Source organism: Sipha flava, unplaced genomic scaffold, assembly GCF_003268045.1.
Source record: "Sipha flava isolate LNK unplaced genomic scaffold, YSA_version1 35a_pilon_pilon, whole genome shotgun sequence".
Lineage (NCBI taxonomy): Eukaryota > Metazoa > Arthropoda > Insecta > Hemiptera > Aphididae > Sipha > Sipha flava.
Window position 1 is genome coordinate 270,665 of NW_020273058.1, and position 19,157 is coordinate 289,821.

At 31.9% G+C, this 19,157-nt stretch overlaps 1 protein-coding gene across 5 annotated transcripts in view; it reads left to right on the top strand.

Moving 5' to 3' along the window:
• LOC112687628 overlaps positions 1-19,157 on the top strand; it is a 196,635-nt gene that overhangs the window by 145,882 nt on the left and 31,596 nt on the right. For all 5 annotated transcript variants that reach the window (XM_025560449.1, XM_025560446.1, XM_025560450.1 and 2 more), the window contains one exon: positions 18,808-18,878. In XM_025560449.1, the coding sequence (XP_025416234.1) occupies positions 18,808-18,878 (71 nt within the window). The remainder of the gene's footprint in view (positions 1-18,807; positions 18,879-19,157) is intronic.

Here is a 19,157-nt window from a genome sequence, read left to right on the forward strand (position 1 = left end):
TCAGGATAAGCGAAAATAAAAAATAAAAATCTATCTTCATGCGATAGAATCAAAGCGTTAATAGACGTCATCTGTGCCGGAGGAGAAAACAGAACTCGAATGTCTCGTCACGAAATGTGATTTCGCAGTTCTGGTCGAAAATTAATTAGTAAATTAGTATTCTATTTATATATATATATATATATATATATAGCTTGAAGCGGGCGTTTGTATAGTTTTTGTTGTTCTTTGATATCATTTATCATCGCTAACGCGTTTACGAGTGTTTAATCGCACAAAACTAGCGAAAATGATACCGATCGCGAACACGAACATAGAAATAATTTCCGTGTTGTCGAATTTATAATGATAATACGATATTATGTGGTGTGGAAACCAACGTTTCGGTTTCGTTTATTCATTTTTTTTTTTTTTTTTCTCGATACTCTGTACAAACAGCAAACGGGAGAACGAGCGAATCGTACATCACGTTTGTAGATGATAAATCGCACACCGCGAAACGGCAGTGTAACGCGAAAACGATAAAGTTGCGACGAGACCGCGGGGTTCACACGGTTCAACGGCATCCGATCGTCCGGTGATCGATCCCCGTACTGCAGTTGGACGCGCAACCGTTATCATCGATCGTTACGATCACGCGTGTTTAAAATATCGTTCCCACTCGAACGCGGCCTCGCCGCAGTGCACAAGAACCCGTAGGCGGTTTGACATTTTTCAGTTAGTGGCTCAAGCACAGTCAATACCGACCACCCGCCTACCGAAAATTCTAATTAGGCACAAGAACTTAACTAGATTTTATTAGATTACCAATTTTATTATAATACCAACCGCTGCCGGATGCCAAGACCGAGTACCCGCCACCTGTTCAAATGACATCCACCCCAAAATGTTTGGTGGTTCCGTGAACCACAAAACGCATGATCGAACCGCCTCTGCGTGAACCGATAGCTAAACGTGTTAACTAAGTATCAATCAAATACTCGATGTCGACATCGATAAACGTACGGCACAGCACGTTATTATTCCGTTGACGTGACCAATTGTCACACGATTCCCGGCTGTAATCGTTTTATCTTTTACAATCTTCAATCGCTTGCGCACAATACGTAACTGTTACAGACGAGTTGGTTTGTTTTACATTTTATAAGTCTGACGTGGAAATAATATCACATAGATTTTTTCGTACGCGGGTGCGTCTTAAGATTCGTCTATAAAAAATAATTTCGTGCGTGAGCAGGCGTTCTCGATCGATCGACTGTTTAATATCTATAATGAATTTCCAACAGCTAAATAATAGCTAGTACTCGGTGTTCGTTGTAGATGCGTGTTGACCGGCCGAGGGCGGAACTGATTGGTTTTCCATGAACTTCAATTACACATAGTGGTTTATGTAAGCGAAAATAATCCGACAAAAGATTGTTACAATTATTTGCTAATCTGAAATTGAGAATCGCCTTCGATTCTTGTTGCGTGTCACCGTTTGAATACGATGGAATTCGCGGAATATTTGGTTTCCGTTCATCGCGTCATTTTAGCTATATAATTTAATAACTAAACTGTAAAACGAATTTCAGTGTTTTCAACTGATAACGTGTGTTTTTAAATAGCTATACGCTTCCGCGTGGTAAATTCTGAAATGTTGAATCGCACAAGTAGATGAAAATTCTTCGTTTGAAGAACCTACTATTATCCACTGTGTTCAAAGAGAACATTATGAGACAAAATGTATAACATTTTGCCTCACTTCGTCGACTGCATTAAAATTATAATTTTACACAGAATTTTTCGATCATTTGAAAGCTACACTACGAATTCGACAGTAGTTAGGTGTGCAAAAAGTTCATTTCATGTATTCATAATTTATCAGAAGACTTTTGGTTTTTATTCGTGAAATCTGTAATGTAACTCGTATCCGACCAACGAAACGGTAGAATATTATAGTAACACTTAAGTGAAACCTAAATGTGACACGGTAAATATTTATCGTTTTTGGAAAGATAATATTGAGTTATAACATATAAATAATTATGTGTTTATAATTGTATTCTAAAAACATCGATGCTCTTTAAATATCAAATATTAATCCAATAGCACATGCTATGTGTTGGGACGGCCAAAGCTGATCTATAATGTATCTCGTATCTTTTGAAGTGTCGCTAAAAGTCTGCGTATTTATAAGAACATGTCAAAAATAAAACGTAGAAGTGAAATATATTTTCCTTCAACATGATTATTATATTATACACGTGCGAAACGTTCACGTACATTTACGTTTTAATTTCCCATTAGTTACTAAATAATCTTTGGTCCGCGGTGCGCTTATTCTATTTGATAACACGCCGGAGGGCTTAGACGGCTTAGACACGACGTTATAGCGCATGATCTCAACATACTTGGTCTTCGTATCGTAAATTAAATGTATCAAACTTGTACAGAAAATATAAAAGGAGAGAGATTTTGTGATTGCCAATGACCCCTTCGCTGCCGATAATTGAATTAACTAATAGATAAAAAAATAAAATTTAGCCTGAACCGTAACTCGTGATTGCTGCTCTTAACGTAAACGGAAGTTTTGACACGCTGTTTTGTTATTTCTTACGAGGTAATATTTTTAAGTTAAATTAATTAATTCAAATGATGTAGTTGTAGTGCGATTCAGTGAGCTATTTGATTCTTCCTCAGTTGTAGATGGCACGGTACCTTCTGATACAGTAGTAACCAAAAGTATAGCAGAAAATGTTGAATCAAATGTTTGCAGTGGTTTTGAAAACTAAAATTCCTTTAATTATTTAATTATTATTAGTACAGACTCTGCTACTTTACGACTTTGTACGACTTTAAAACATTGTTAGTTGAAAAGGCTCTACTTACTCCATTAGATGCGAATTTTGTATTTCCTTCGGGAGATCGAGGACGAAAATTTACACAATTTCATTAAAAACGAAGTATGAGTAATGTTGAAAATGTCATGAGACCATGGTTTATGCAGTTTATTTCCAAAAACGTAATATTTTGTAAACTATTTGATAATTCAAACTCCAAGATGGCTTTAGAAAGGTATAATTGTTGGAAGCATTACACACAATTATTAAAAAGACACGAAATATCAAATAATCATTTGACCACATATAGTAAATGGTATTTTCATTGAGGTTAAAAACAAAAGCAATTGATGACGTAAACAGACGTATTTTAAAATATAAGAATATGCATTGGAATTAATTATTACAACGTATCATGAGAGTAGTACAATTTCTTGTTCATCAAAATTTGGCTTTTCATGTATCATTTGATCAGTTATTTAATCAAAACAATAGACATTTTTTAAATTACTTCAACTTATGGCAAAGTATGATTCTGTGTAACACGTAAGAAAAATTATAAGTAGTAAAAATAATATAAACCATTATTTAGGAAAAGATATTCAAAATTAGATAAAAGATTTATTATCCGGGTCTGTTTCAGATATCGCATAATAACTATGCTTAGCGAAACGAAATATTATAATATTATACTACATAGATTGAACCCCTGATATAAGTCATTCAGAACTCATAACTATTATTATTCGATTTGTGTCAACTGAAGGTTCAAAAGTTACCATATGTGAACATTTTCTTGGATTTATTTCTGTTGAAAGTAGCAATGGAGAAAATCAATTTGGTGTACTTTTAAATACATTGCGTGAGCTGAATATACCTTTGAATAATATAAGAGAACAAGGATATGACAATGGAGCTCATATGAAAGTTGTGCGTTCAGGAGTCCAACGGCACATTCAAAATATTAATCCACGTGCATTTTTTATTGCCTGCAGTGTTCATTCCTTAAATCTTGTTGTTAATGATGCCGCAAAATCAACAAAAGCAACTGTTGCGTTTTTTGATAAAATTCAAAACGTATTATCTTTTATATATATAGTATAACTCTTTTGATACCTAAAATATTCATTGGTAAATTCTTTTTAAACACATTAAAGAACTAACTCTCAAACCATCAAGTCAAACCCGACAGGAAAGTCAAATAGACGTGCTTAAGTTATATCGATATTACGCAGGAGAAATGATTGATGCCTTATTTTAAATATCAGAGAACAAAAATTTAGATTCATGGTTAAACGTGAAGCTGAACGTTTTTATAATCTCACGCAAACGTTTACATTTATTTATTTATTTATTTATTTTTTTTTGTCATTCGGTATGACATACTTAATCAAATAAATTCAATCAGTAAATTAATGCAAAAACCGAATTTTGACATATCTTTAGCTTTCAACATTTTAAAAAATGTATTGGAACATTTAAAGGAACTATGATCACAAAAACTTTTTGAGAAAATGATTATACAGCACTTTCAATGGAAATGGGGAGTAGAGTCTGTTTTTAAGAAGTCATGAGGTATAATTAAACCGCGAAGTATTCGCAAACACTTTGATAATAAAAACAATGATGAACAGGTTATTGACCCATAACAGCAAATTAAAAATACATTATTATTACTTTACACTTGTTGTAGCTATAAATAGTGTGAATAACAGATTTGAATAGATAAATAAACATAATAACAGTTTTTCGTTTCTTTACAATATGAAAAAAATTAAAAAATTGTACACATGAAGAACTATTATAACCTTGCAAAGACTTAAAAATTTTTCTTACTGATGACGACTCAACAGATATCGATAAAATTGAAATTTTCCATGAATTAAATCAGTATCAGCTATGGTTGATGATAACTTATCACCTTATGAACTTTTAACATTTGTAGTAAATGCAGATGACTTTGCACTAAAACAATCCATAGCCTGATGATTTTTGCAAACGTTATCAGTATCTGTGGTAATAGGTAAAAGAAGTTTTTCGTAATTGAAACTTACCAAAAAATACGTTTAACAATGAAAAACGAACGACTTTGTGGTCCAGGCATAATCCCATTTGAACATGATGTTGGCAAAGAATTCAAAGAAAAAGGGTTAGTCGATGATTTTGCAAAGTTAAAAGCAAGGAAACATTTATGATTATATGTTATATAACTTCAGTTTGTAAAAGTTTTAAGCTTAAGCTCATTTTGAAAAAGTATAACACTAAAATAAATAAATTTATAGTTTGTATTTTTCTAACTTTTATTAAATAAAGGTAATATTGGGCCTAAATTCAACCTATTTCCCTAAGCTTTTTTTTAAATTTTCGGAAGATGAAAATGTATGGTTTTATCTCTTACAATATAACCCAGTTTATAATTAAATTTGTTCATTTTGTATAAATAACTGTATACCAATCATAGGGCAGCAGTTTATTGAATGGGGTGGCGTTTTTTTTATTTGCGCGGGGTGGAAAAATACTTAGCACCGATTCTGCGTACGATGTCCGTGTACAGTTATCGATCACGTTAGGCTCGCTGAGTCAATCATTAGAATCTTTAGGCTGAAAGTACCAATCTCTTGAAATTGAACGCCAATGAGTGCTCTTCTGTAGCTGCCGTTGTATAACCAGTAGAACTATTCGGGTTGGACGGTATCCAAATGGAACGCGGATTATCGCAACATTATGTACAATACAGTTGGTACGGATGTGATGTGTGAAACGTTTAAATTGATAAAATGGGGAAACCTTGACGTACATATAAAGTTGTAACAATCCGAGCGAACATTTAGAGATTATTTTCACATCGAAACGCTTCTTGTTTGACATCACAATGTATATATATTCTAAATAATGCCGTCACTATTGCTCTCGAAATAGTTTTTTTTTTTTTTTATGTAATTCAATAAATCACAACACTTTATACAGTGAAAAAATGTTTATGAAATCATTAAAGGATTAAATATTTAAAAGGTACATAATATTATACATATTCGTAATAATATACGTACGCATTTTGAACATTGAACGTCAAAATTATAATATTGATGCATTCACAATAAAAATGGGTAGTAAACTTTATAAAATAACTATTATATGGTGTTTTTATGTGCCATCGAGTCACAATAATTTGAATAGGAAGAGAAAAAGAGAGAAAGAGTGAAAAATTAGGATTTTCGAGATTAGTTCTATACGTCAAGAAACATAATATGAAATTTGAATAACCACCAACTCGACTGTATTAATAATTGTTTTATAACACTAGATAGAAGTTTATTTGTTACGTTTATGATGTATGATATTTTGATTTCGTTAAAAAGTCATTATAGTTTATGGTTTAATTACCTTGGTTTTTTTTTTTTTTAATCGATTTAATAGTAATTGCTATGATTTTCGAAATATATTTTTCTGTGAAAATTGTCAATAATTATACTTTATATATGGACTGGTGAAAATCAAAAGGAGCTAAATAACATTTTAGGGTTAAGCGACGTGGAGTGTATTGCAGGATAACCGTGAGTTAAATCATTCGATTGTACAAGCGTTAGTGTTCTTCTGCAGACACGTAAATAGGTGCTTATTTGTTTGAGAGGGGGAAGGGTTAAACCTTCTCTCAAAATTATTGAGATTAAAATAATATGCAATAAAGTGGTATATACCGTATATTTTGATTCGTGGTTTCTCTAATACGGTATTGGGGGGGGGGGCAATTGCTTCAATGGCCCCTTATAAATTTTGTGCTTGTTCCTCTGACCATTTAGTAATAAGATGTATTATTTATGTATTTCAGTACAAACCATATTTCTGTTCGTAGGCACCATTTGTAAGATATTGATGTCAATAAAAAAATTATACAACACTTGATTCCTAATTTTATTGCGTTACTGGGAATCTCACCGTGTTTTACCGAATTTTATATCAGCAGTTAATATTGACATTTTTTATTTTTTTTTTTATCAATTGTATTTCGTGTTAGATGGACACGTATAAAAATACTAATAAAATTTTTATTTTCACCTCTGAAAAATAACCAGGAGAATTTTTAACCATCAAACTGAAAAGACATGGTAAGTTTTCCACAAGAAAATTTATAATTATGATAAATAATAATTTCTTTGTCACGTTCACTTAAAACTATTTCCATTATAAATTTAAGCACGAGCCACGACGGCTATATGTACAAATCGTGGAATTATACTGAAAAATTATACGGATTTATTTTACAAACAAATAATATTTATCGACATTTTGTTCTTTCTTCAAATAATAAAATAATATTATGATAAAAATAATTGTTTTTAAATGTAACTATGAACACAAGAACATAAAACCATTTATTAACAAATTTCATTTCTGCTAATCTGTAAGTCCTCTGTAATTCAGTAGTAATAGTATTATACATGAGTATTCATATATGGGACTCGATTGGTACAATTAACATAAAACATTATATTACATTCGAATATCGACGAGCACCGTTGATATATACCAGTGATGCCCAACCTTTTTTCTTTGGCGAGCCACTTTGGTAAACAATTATCTTTAAGCGGGCTACAAAGTATAAAAGTACAAAAATAATCTTATATATTGGACTTGTTTTCTTATATTTTACTGTCAATTGAAAATATTATGAATTGAGGTACACATTTGTTTGATCAGTACGTTATTTTCAGTACTTTTAAGTATTTTAAGTTAAAATTTAAAAATACAAGGACCTGGAAAACTTATATTTGACATGTATAATACTGTTAAAGCATTTGATGCAATATTAAAATTATTTATTAATCAAATTGAGCGTAGTGACTACTTTAGCCATTTTGAAAACTGCCAAATGTTTAAAAATGAAATAAAACCGTTATGTTTAACAAATCGATTTGTAGAAATGTTAAAGAAGTTGCATAATGATTTTTCATCCCGATTTTCTGATGTTAAATTACACAAAAAATTGTGGCATTTATTTGAAAATCCATTTAATTTTGATGAAAATGATATCGACACTTTTCTTCAACTGGAAGTTATTGAGTTGTAAACAAATTCATTTTACTGTGATGAATTTCAAAAAATGAAACAAAACGATATTTTAAAATTTTATTCAAAACTTCCACACGAAGATTTCCCTGATTTAAGAGACTTTATAATAAACATGGTTCAAATACATTTTTTGGCTCGACGTATGTATGCGAACAAACTTTTTCACCAATGAAACAAACAAAATCGGTTCATAGATTGCGACTTATGGATGAACACCCTCATTCAATTTTAAGGATTGGAACCACTAAATTTCAACCAAATTTTTCATTATTAGTAAAAGGAGTACAAGCTCAAATTTTACATTAAAAATAAGAGTAAAACATTTTTGTATAGTTTTTAGTTTTATTATAATCATTATAATTGTATTTTTTGGAATAATTATTTAAACGAATTCATAAATTTAAATAAAAATAATATAAGAAAATAAATAATTCAAAAATGATTTCATACATTTTTAAACTTTATTTTTATTTTAGAAAATTTGTAATGGGCCACATGTAGCCCGCGGGTTGGGCACCACTGATGTATACTTTTGATCGTTGAATCGATTATATTTTACGGTTATATTTTGCGATTGTAACTAATATCCTAAAATATATTTTAAAATTCTCTGCAATAACAACAGTTTGTCTGATTATTTGGTTATTTTTATTGATCGAAACGGACAAAATATAATGCATTATTGTAATAAAAGTAAAATTATAACTATATATAACGGCTGTTGTCCCATTAAATGTATTTTATATTATCGAAATCTAATGAATGATAAAAGTATCATGTACCTTATGTATGTCGCTCAGTGATGACAATTTTCATCAGTGTCGCTTATGTAGGTACTGACATTTATAAATGAAATATTTCATTACTAAATGATCTTCTGTAATCGAATGCTCAAACCGTAAATTTCCCACGTTTTAGTGCCAAAACGTCGCCTAACTTATTTTGTCTTTTACCGGCCGATATATGTGTAAATATATATACGAGTACTTATACATTAAAATACCCATCACATCTATGAGTGTTAAAAATCTGACGAAAATCTCCGAATAAATCGATACGGAATCTTTTCAGAATAACGTAATATCAAATACAAATCCGATACATCGCTGCATACTCTACATAAATTTCTGATTTTGAAAATTAATCACCCCGATAATTTGGTACATGATTATTGCAATGTTGTTTTAGCCGTACGTATATTATTCGTCCATTAATTATCAAAACTGACGTGAAACAGTCAACTCTTCTCGGTATTATTATGTAATTCGGGAAACAGGATCCCGATTTTGTGCAATTTTGACATTACGATAATTTATAAGTGAGATTTGGCATACACGTATTCTATCAAAATAAATGTAGAATCCAATGTACGAAAAAATTGAACTATTTCATTTCATCGATGAACACAAAACATACTGAACTTTGGTCGGCCGAAAAACAACGGAAGTGCGAAAACGTTCCGCGAGAACGTATATCTTGTTAGTTTACATTTTTATGAAATTAACATGCAAATAAACGAATTGTATTATTATTAGATATATATTCAAAATATTAATAAGCAAAATTCATTTTTCCTTCTTTCGTTCAACAATATGTTTGTAAATTGTACTCACAAAATGTAATATCCGTTCGATTTCAATAGGGCAAAATTGAATTCAACTAGTTCCGTATGATTCCGTCGCGACTCTTAAACACAAATGATTCTCCTAGTACTAAATTTATGTCTGCAGCGAAAACAGAATACCGTGTGTCAATTTTTTTTTCTTTTTTATTCGACTCCCAGATTTGTTTCTGACGCACATGATTATAATGTTAAAATAATATAATAGTATTATTATTTAAATCACTTACAATTCGATTATAATCATATCTCTGGAAGTTAATGGCGTGTTGAATAATATCCATGTAAACAGTTAGAAAACGTCAAGTCAACATCGACACTATACAATCAAAAGGAAACGTAGTATAGTTTGATAAAAAAAAAAAAAAAAACGGACGGTGTAATGACAACCACATCATTATGTATAACTTGTAAGTTTAAGTACTCATAGGCGTGTCTTACTGGTCGTGCCACTCATGCACAGGCACGATAAATTCAACTTTAATTGTATTATCAATTAACGCTAATTTAAATTTATGGTTCTAATAAAACGACGTTTAGAAATAGTAAAAATTAAGAAAACTTATAATTATGTGTAGCTACTCTTCAACTCGTACTTGCATCGCAATTTTGCACAATTGATTCCAACGTGATCGTGTCACCGTTGTGACGTCCAACGTCGTGCCACCGAGAAAGCTTTACCAATACCTTATGCAGCAAAAAATTTCCTGTTCCGTGAGTGTACACAATATACGGAACATTAGTATTTTGCACGGTGTGGGTGAGTGCAGCTAACACTGTACTATAATAATTTGGAGCGCGGGTGAGTTACAAATAATAAGTATTAAAGGAGAAAGAAAATTTAAAAAAATAAATATTCAAGTATGTATAATAAAAAAAAAAATCCTTAACAATATACACGTTTATGTTCGATATCGGAAAATAAAATGAGGCGATACAGTTTTAGTCTAAAACAATATTTTTTATATTTTTTTTTTTTTTATACTATCTATAACTTATTATATGAACATTCTGGATAAATGTGCTCTCGAACCGCTGAACTCCTCAACACAACAAGATTCGCGATTTTCCTGTGATCGTGCGGTATCGTATATCATATGGCTTAAAACTAAAATGCATCCCTTCGTTTCGTATTTGCGCTAGTGCACTTGATAATCACTCGACGAATTAAATCAGCTCTTCCAAACTCTGTGATTTATTTGATATATTTATATTCAATGCATGTATATAATAATAATAATACAAAAACTGGAAGATTAAAATCATAACAAATTGTTTTAAAAACCGTGATTTATGAAAAGAGTTGGTGATTTAACATAAAAAACTTATATATTTTCGATTGCGTAGAAAAGTTTTGTTTAGTTCAATCGGTTTTAATGGACGTTTATTTAGTATGCCGACTAATATAATATTATCTAAATTAAATTTCGTTTTTTCTCATCTTCTTTTACTAATTCAATATGCAACTTGAATACTTTTTTTAAATTTAAATTTTTAATTTCTTCGAGTTCGTAAACAACACACCTCGTAACCTCGACGTTTCGGAAAAGCATGAATTCCGACGAGTCTAATAATACTCGCTGCACCATTAGATGTACGAATAATTTGCGTTTCAAGAGTAAACAGAGAAATAAATAATGTAGAATGTCCAATAAATCATAGTCCATATACTTATAGCGTTGAGTTCACCGAGAAAAACAACAAGTATCAAAACACGTACGAGCGTAATACGTCATTTACTATCGCGTGTTATTACTATCACATTAGATAGGTGTGTGTAGGCACGGTACGATTTCAAACAATTTAGTTCGTACGAATAACGATTGCTTTGCGTGCCAAACGTATGAATAAAATATATTTGTTTTCCGGTGCATATGCACTCTGCGGATCACACACGGTGGCGGGACGACGTAACACAATAAATCACAGTGGCCGGTACCAACATCGTAAAACGGTACCTAAACCGCAATCCCTCAAGGACAAAAATAAGCACATATCGGCTAGACGTTTTGTTTAGAACTTCCTGGCCGTGGTTAAACGAGTGAAGTTGTTTCGGGTACCTACCGAAACCCCTATTCTCCGTTGTTATCATTACAATGCATTATGGTCATGAAGTTAGCCCCCCCCCCCCACTTTGACCGATTCTCTTCAGACCACCGCCAATATTTAGCAAATTAATTGCAAATAATTGCAAATTCACTTTTAAAATTTGCAAATCAAAATTGTAATTTTGGTGAATTTTTTTGCAAATTTTGTCAGCCCCACTTTGTCCGATATATTCCAAACCGACGTCAATATTTAGAAAATGAATTGTAAATCAAAATTATAGTGTAGGTAAAATTGTATTTGTATTATATATTGTTAAAATTAATATTAATTATTTTCATAAAAATTAAATTATAATGATCAAAAAGGTTTTTTAAAAATAATTAATTGAAATAATGTATCTATAAGAGTAATAAAACTATTTAATAATAATGATAAATAAAAATACAATTTATGCATTTTACTGGAATTATGTTAAATTACTTACAAAACAGCCGAAGCAGTTGTTAATGTTTTATTGGATATATTTACCCTTTTTGGGGCACCCACTATATTACAAAGTGATAACGGACGAATAATGACGATAACAATAAACTAAAAGATTTATCAATTATTATCAATACCAAATTGCAGTATTCCACTTAGTTTTACGGTTTCCATTTTTAAAATTAATCTGCAGTGGTATAATAATATTTAAACAAATTTAACAAATTTAAACATTTAACAATCAAATAGTCAAATAGACCAAGTCATGTTCCTCTAGAGAGAAAATAATAAATGAAAATATTTAGAATGATATGAAATAAAAATGCACAATAATTAAAAATAGCCCGATGTAAAATTATGTAAAAATAAATACAGAATTATTAATGCTATGTATTGTTGTGTAGAATTAAGTATAGTTAAGTATAGTTCACAATTATTATTTTAAGTAATATAACGAATTAATATAAATAAACTGGAAACTCCAGTTATCGACGTTAAACAATTGCATAACAATTGAATCGAAATAATTTTCGAATGTTGTAGTGATAAAAATAGCATCTATTGTTGAAGACGATCCGATAAAGCATGATGGTCTAGGAAACGACCAACACCTATCTGTTATCGACAAGACGACACCGGCACGTTACACAATACATTGATGAACCATGAGCCAATGAGCCATGATTATATTATTATGGACCAGAATTATGTACAACTAAAAAGTATTTAAATCCTATGATGAAAATATAATGCGTTATAAAATTACAAAATATGCAACAATATTATATGCATAAACAAATTTAAAATGTGCATTAGGATAGGCTTTTATTTAATATTTGATAAAGAATAATATTAAGGTAATTAATCGGTATTTATAAATAGATTAGATAGTAAAGCAGATCTAACTAAAGGTCTGACCCACATTACTATTTTATTTTTTTAATAGCAATTAGATATTAGAAATAATAGAAATAATTTTCGATTACAAACAATTTGTAAATGACAATCTAAACTTTAAGATTAATAAATTATTTTCAAATAATATGCAATGTATAATTTGGTCAAAGTTTGATTTGAACCGAATATTTTAATTCCAGACTCTAGCTATGCAAAATACGAAATGTATACAAGTAATGAGAACGAAAATGTATATCTGCATAAATTCATAAAAACATAAAATAGGTTTTCAACTATGAAAACTCAATTTTTAATAATTACAATTATTGTATGATAGGACAAAGTAAGGTGAGGAGGCTGACAAAATTTGCAAAATAATTCGCCAAAATTACAATTTTGATTTGCAAATTTTAAAAGTGAATTTGCAATTATTTGCAATTAATTTGCTAAATATTGGCGATGGTCTGAAGTGAATCGTTCAAAGTGGGGGGGCTAACTTCATGACCACCAATGCATTATTTGTTCGTTGATTGTTTCTTTTCCCGTTCGTTATAACAGTAATTTGTGCGTAATCGTATACGCAGCTAAACTGTAGTGCGCGTCTAGAAATACTTTGGACGCTCTCAATTATACGCACACTGTACGCGCGCTCGCGTATTTACACATTTCCTGGATCCACGCCTACGTCTAGTGAGCTCCAGTGATGTTTTTCTGTACACGGTGCACCAGAAGGAAATGAAAAACCCGCTGTTCAAACCAACTGGTAGTTATAAGTGTTCGTTAATATCATTTACTTGTCTGTGTATGTTTTAATAAATAAACAAACGTTAAAATACACTGAATCTCAACGAAGTCTCAAAGAAAGTGCACTTGGAGATGTAACGAACGATCATCGACTTTGAAAGTATAACCAAATGTATCCTGAGAGACACGCTCATAGAGAGAGAGAGAGAGAGAGAGAGAGAGAGAGAGAGAGAGAGAGAGAGAGAGAGAAAGAGAGATCCGAGAGCAGTTTTACGCGTGTACACATAAACCTGCATACCATTACGAAGGGTATACGTGCGTTTCTTTAGGGGTGACTTTTATTGAACGTTTGAATCGTACACCGTTTTGTCAAAACATTTAAGTAGCGCATTATTTATTAAACAATTAAAAGGTCTCTTTGCCGTCCATCACGTGCACGCCTTTTTAACGTATAGTCTTTTATTTTATTCCATTTGTTTACTTTGTGCATAATTTTATCCGACCCACCTCGATGCTCGTTTCAATGATTACCACGTGGTGCACGTTGACAATTGAAGTGTACGATTGCAATACCTGACGAAGGTAAAAGACGCGATAAAATGAACCGCACGTGTTTAATAAACGCCGTTGTTCGTTGCGAAAATGTAGAGCCCGAGAATAATGCGAGAATAATGTGACATGACGAGAATCGATTTATCGATATATCTACACTACACGTACGGTGATGACGTTATTCTTACGCATTTTCGTCCTATATGTTGTGAACGAAAATTATCGTAGACACGTGCAACGCTCAACAACACTTTCATTCCAAAAGGATTCGTACACCGACGGTATTATTTCTGTAACAGCTGTGTACGTGCAGATAAATATAATAAATCGAAACCTATTCTTTTTTTCCGCCTTTGCGCTCAAAGGGTCACCGAGAGGTAATACGAAAATTATCCTTTCGTTCGACTGTTATACTGTTATTACTCACGAGTAGTTGTCGGAAGTCGTTGTCGTACACGCACGGGAGTTCCACAAATGAGTTCCCAGTATTTTCAGGACACGGATTAGCACGTCCGGTTCGTTTCGAGCAAAGAACGTTGTTCGATTGCTACCGCGTGTGTGACAATGAGTGCGTTCTGGTTCGTACGAGTAATACGTTTCAGGCGCGGTTCCAATTGGGAGGGGGGGAAACTGAGGCCATGCCCCCTATTTTCAAAAATTGAAATTAAATTAAACGCTCGTCGGGCAACGGCGACAGGTGCGACAATCGTGATAATGATCTATCGTGATCCGTACCGAAACGATCGCCACGTATTCGGGTACAGGTTCAGCGCGATATCCGCCGTCGAAGTCAGTCGCTGCAGCACCCGAAAAGATCCCGTCCGATTTAGGCCGCCACCGGCATGAGTTTTCGCTGATAAATACGTGGGCCCTCGGGGTACGGTCGTAATAACAATATGGGTCGCGCACCTCCCCCAACCCAAACCACCCCCGTTAATGTATTAAACGTACCGGGAACGGATCTATTTCGGTGCTCTGCGGCTGCTCGCTTGGCTATAGTAACAATATCATGAATTCCGTACGATTACGGCGTTTTGGACGTACCATAATGCAGTAGTACACATTAAAATAATATAACAGTGCAATAACGATGTCCACGTGAAAGCGTATTATAATTTTATGTCTATACACACACACACACACACACACACACACACACACGTGTTCACGGTGAATTTAATATCCCGCGTGAGAGATATTATTGACCTAGACCTCGCGTCGTTTGATATTTCAATTTACGTTCATCCAATTTTCAGACGATCAGATCACGTTACATGCGAGTAGATTATGCACGTCGCAGTTGTGTGCATTATGTTTAAAAGTTTTCCACTTAATAATTTTTTTATTTCTTTTTTCTTTCTTAAACGATTCAATTTCAATTTTAAAACTACTTAACTGTATGAAATCTTATCGTTGTCTAAAAAACGATCCTTATATTAACATTAGTGTACCAAAGCGTAAGGAAGTGTATGAACGCGTAAAATAAATGTAATAACTTTAAATCGTGGTACATTAAAATATTCAAACGTTTCGGATCATAGATCATGTATTAAATTGACGTATACTATAATTTGTGGCATCAAAATTAATAAAAGCAAACTTCCTTATAGAAATTCATCATTTTTCGCAAGTTTTTAAGGCTTTTCTTTATACGCTTCGATAAACTACTGAGAAAATTGAAAATTAAATTTTAAATTACCCACTTTGTTCAACCCCCAGTCTAGAGAATTGCTTTTTTTCTCTTTAAATTAATAAAACAAGACAATTTGCAATCTGTACAATAATTTCTACAATAAGTAGTAAATTGTGTAATTCGACAAGGTACATGACATGAACAAGATAAAGAATAAATTACTCATTGGTAAATATTCTCATTTAAAACATTTTACAGCAAATCTGTACATCATGTGCACTTTAACCTACATGGTGTTATAGTAAACATGTAAGAAATAAGTGCATTGTAGGTAGATGCATTGTATGTAGGTTTAAATTTTGTTGAAAAGGTTTAAAGAATATTTGTGCCAGTTTGGTTGTTATTTTCGAATGGGATTTTTGCCAGTGGCTAGGAAAACAATATCATTAGCATATTTATGAGTGACTAGAGTGTTATTATTGTCGTGGAGTGTCACAACAGTAAACACATTGTGAAGATCGAGATATCAATCACTTCCTTGTGGAACTCTAGTATAAACGATATATAATACGAGTATATATACATGATTGAATAATAGGTATTTACCTTGTCGTATTTTCTAAATATGATTTAACGATTAGATGAACAAGAGCTGGCAAGATCAAATTTAGATTGTCATCGCGGCAAGCTTTATCAAAAAAAGTGGGCATTGTCTAAAAGGAGCTTTGAACAATATGGTTTTCAAGGCAGTTGCGATTTCTTCAGTCGATGGATTTAATGAATCTTACTCGGTCACTATTTCAAAACCAAATTGGTTGTCAGTGCTCTATGATGATTATGTAGAATATAACGCAGTCTTTTCAAAAGTATTTTTTTCGAAAAACTTACCTAATACGGGAAATAGACTCATATGATGATACTGATGTGAATAAATGTTTTGGTTTATTTGGTTTGAGTATTAAAATTATTTTTGAAAATTTCTGAATTTCCGGAATGTGATAATCTGAACAAAACATTGTACATGTGAGTTATTTATGTTAAGGCTTTAAAAGATACAGTTCTCTGGGTCGTTAGTTTGCAATTTGACATAGATTTACTTAACACAATTAATTTACATATTTACGCGAAAGTAGTCCGAACTAGGTTTGTAAGTGCAACGGCGTTGTAAAAATTGTAAACGACATCAGGGTTGGCTTCGTTGAGTGCTTTCTCCGTGTTGATGGGGCGGTTCCAGACAATTCGTTTTTTTCGTAGTTCGAGCAGTTGAGCGTGAAACGTTCATTTGATAGCGGTTCATTAAAATTATTGTTATTTAAATATTATCATTATTATTATTATTAGTGATGTCGTATTACTTGTACGATCTATTTGTTGTGTCCCTGTGGGCCACATATAATTGTATTTATTGCATTGTTCCTATTTTTATTTTGTTTTACAGTTTGTAATTTTGTATTATTATATTAACTATGACAAACAGACAACAAACAATTTATCATATTCGTTTATTTTTCTATTATTATATATTTATTGTTGTGTACGCTTTGGGTAAAAAAAATTATTATTCTATTTTATTTTCGTATTTCCTTCATATTTCATTCTGATCACTACTACAATTGCTGATGCCTCTGCCGTTGTCGCACACCCACGAATGTATTAAACGTACAAAAAAAATATTCCCCATCCCCTCACTCAGGTTCCATCACAATGGTCCAACGCCAAGTGCAGGTAGCAAAATCAAAGGGGGTCACGATAACACAAGAGATCCGTGGGGGAGATAATCTAAAGGTATGTTTTCGTTTCCATAACCCAATGACATACCGGAATTCAGTACACCACGATCCATCGATCGTAGAGGTCGACGGAATTCTAGAATTCTGTCATGTTTAACGATTATAGAAGAAGGATTAGTGGTAAGAAAACGGATAAAAAAAGCATGTGATAAATTTTTAGCTAGACGTGAATAATGATACCATGTCATCGACCACGCATGTAAATGTCTTCATGATAGTATTTTTATCATAAAAAATTATAAAATTTAAAGTATCACTCGGGTCTAAATTCTACGAATCACATAAATTTGATAAAAATAAAATCTTATACTCGGTTGTTTCGATCCATATTACAATCAGATTAGACGCAGTTGCGTCAATTGCAGTTTGAATTTTAAAACTGTAAATAATAATTTTACCAGTTTTTATAATTTACATTTGAAAATTAAAATAAACATTATTCACATATACGAGTATATATAATAAATAATAAAAGTTCTAATTTTATATTGCTATAAACATTTTCAGTATAATATCTACGACCATTAAATAATGTCAAGGTTTAAAACCCGAGGCTAATGGTTCTCCGTACGTCCCATAATTCTGTCTTGATATATATTATATAGTAAAGAATAGTCTTTAGTTCGAGTAAGTAAATTTTTTTTCCTACAGTCTCCTTTTTTTGACGTTTTTTTAAGTATTTTCGTAGCATGTAATACACGAGTGGGTTTTAAACTCATTTTCAGAGGGTTAATAATATTATATAACCAAATGTTAAATATTCAATATTATTTGAGAAGATCACAGATGACTATAATTTTTCATCAAATGATTTCGAGTATCGAGTGATACGTTTATAATTGAAAAATAATAATAATAAATCTACAGATTCAAAAAGGATACTACAAAATCTGAAATTAATGAAATGTTGCTGTTTTATAGATTAGATTATATTTACAAAAATAAATCAAAAAATTGTAACTTACTTGGTGGTATTTTTAAAAAATATACGAGTGTAATGACTCAATAGTTGGATTATTAAGTGATTTTTTTTAATTTTAAAGCGTACATTATACCACTATTTCGATGCATTTGAAAGCGTTTTGTATTCATTCGACCAACGTGTTATGATTTGAAATTAATGGTACATTTTTTTTTTGATTTCAGATTTGCCAGAGCATGCACTAGCGATCAAGGCGTAATATCATTGGCAAGGTTTAGTCCGATGCATAAGATTGGTGAGTCAAAACGTAAATATTATTTATTGACCGTATTTCGCGCGTATTCATTGAAACAGCGTGTACATGTGCCTAAACGGTATACTGACTGGTAAAAGGTGAAATGAGCTAAGCAACGAATTGGGGCCTTGGCAAAACGGTATGTGCTACAAGACACAGACAGTTAAAGCATTCTATCACACCAGCGTCGGTTAGTTCAGTAAAGATAAAATTAATTTATGTAATTCGATAAATAAGCAACATTAATGAAAATCGTGTTCGCCAGGCTTGGTCCGTATT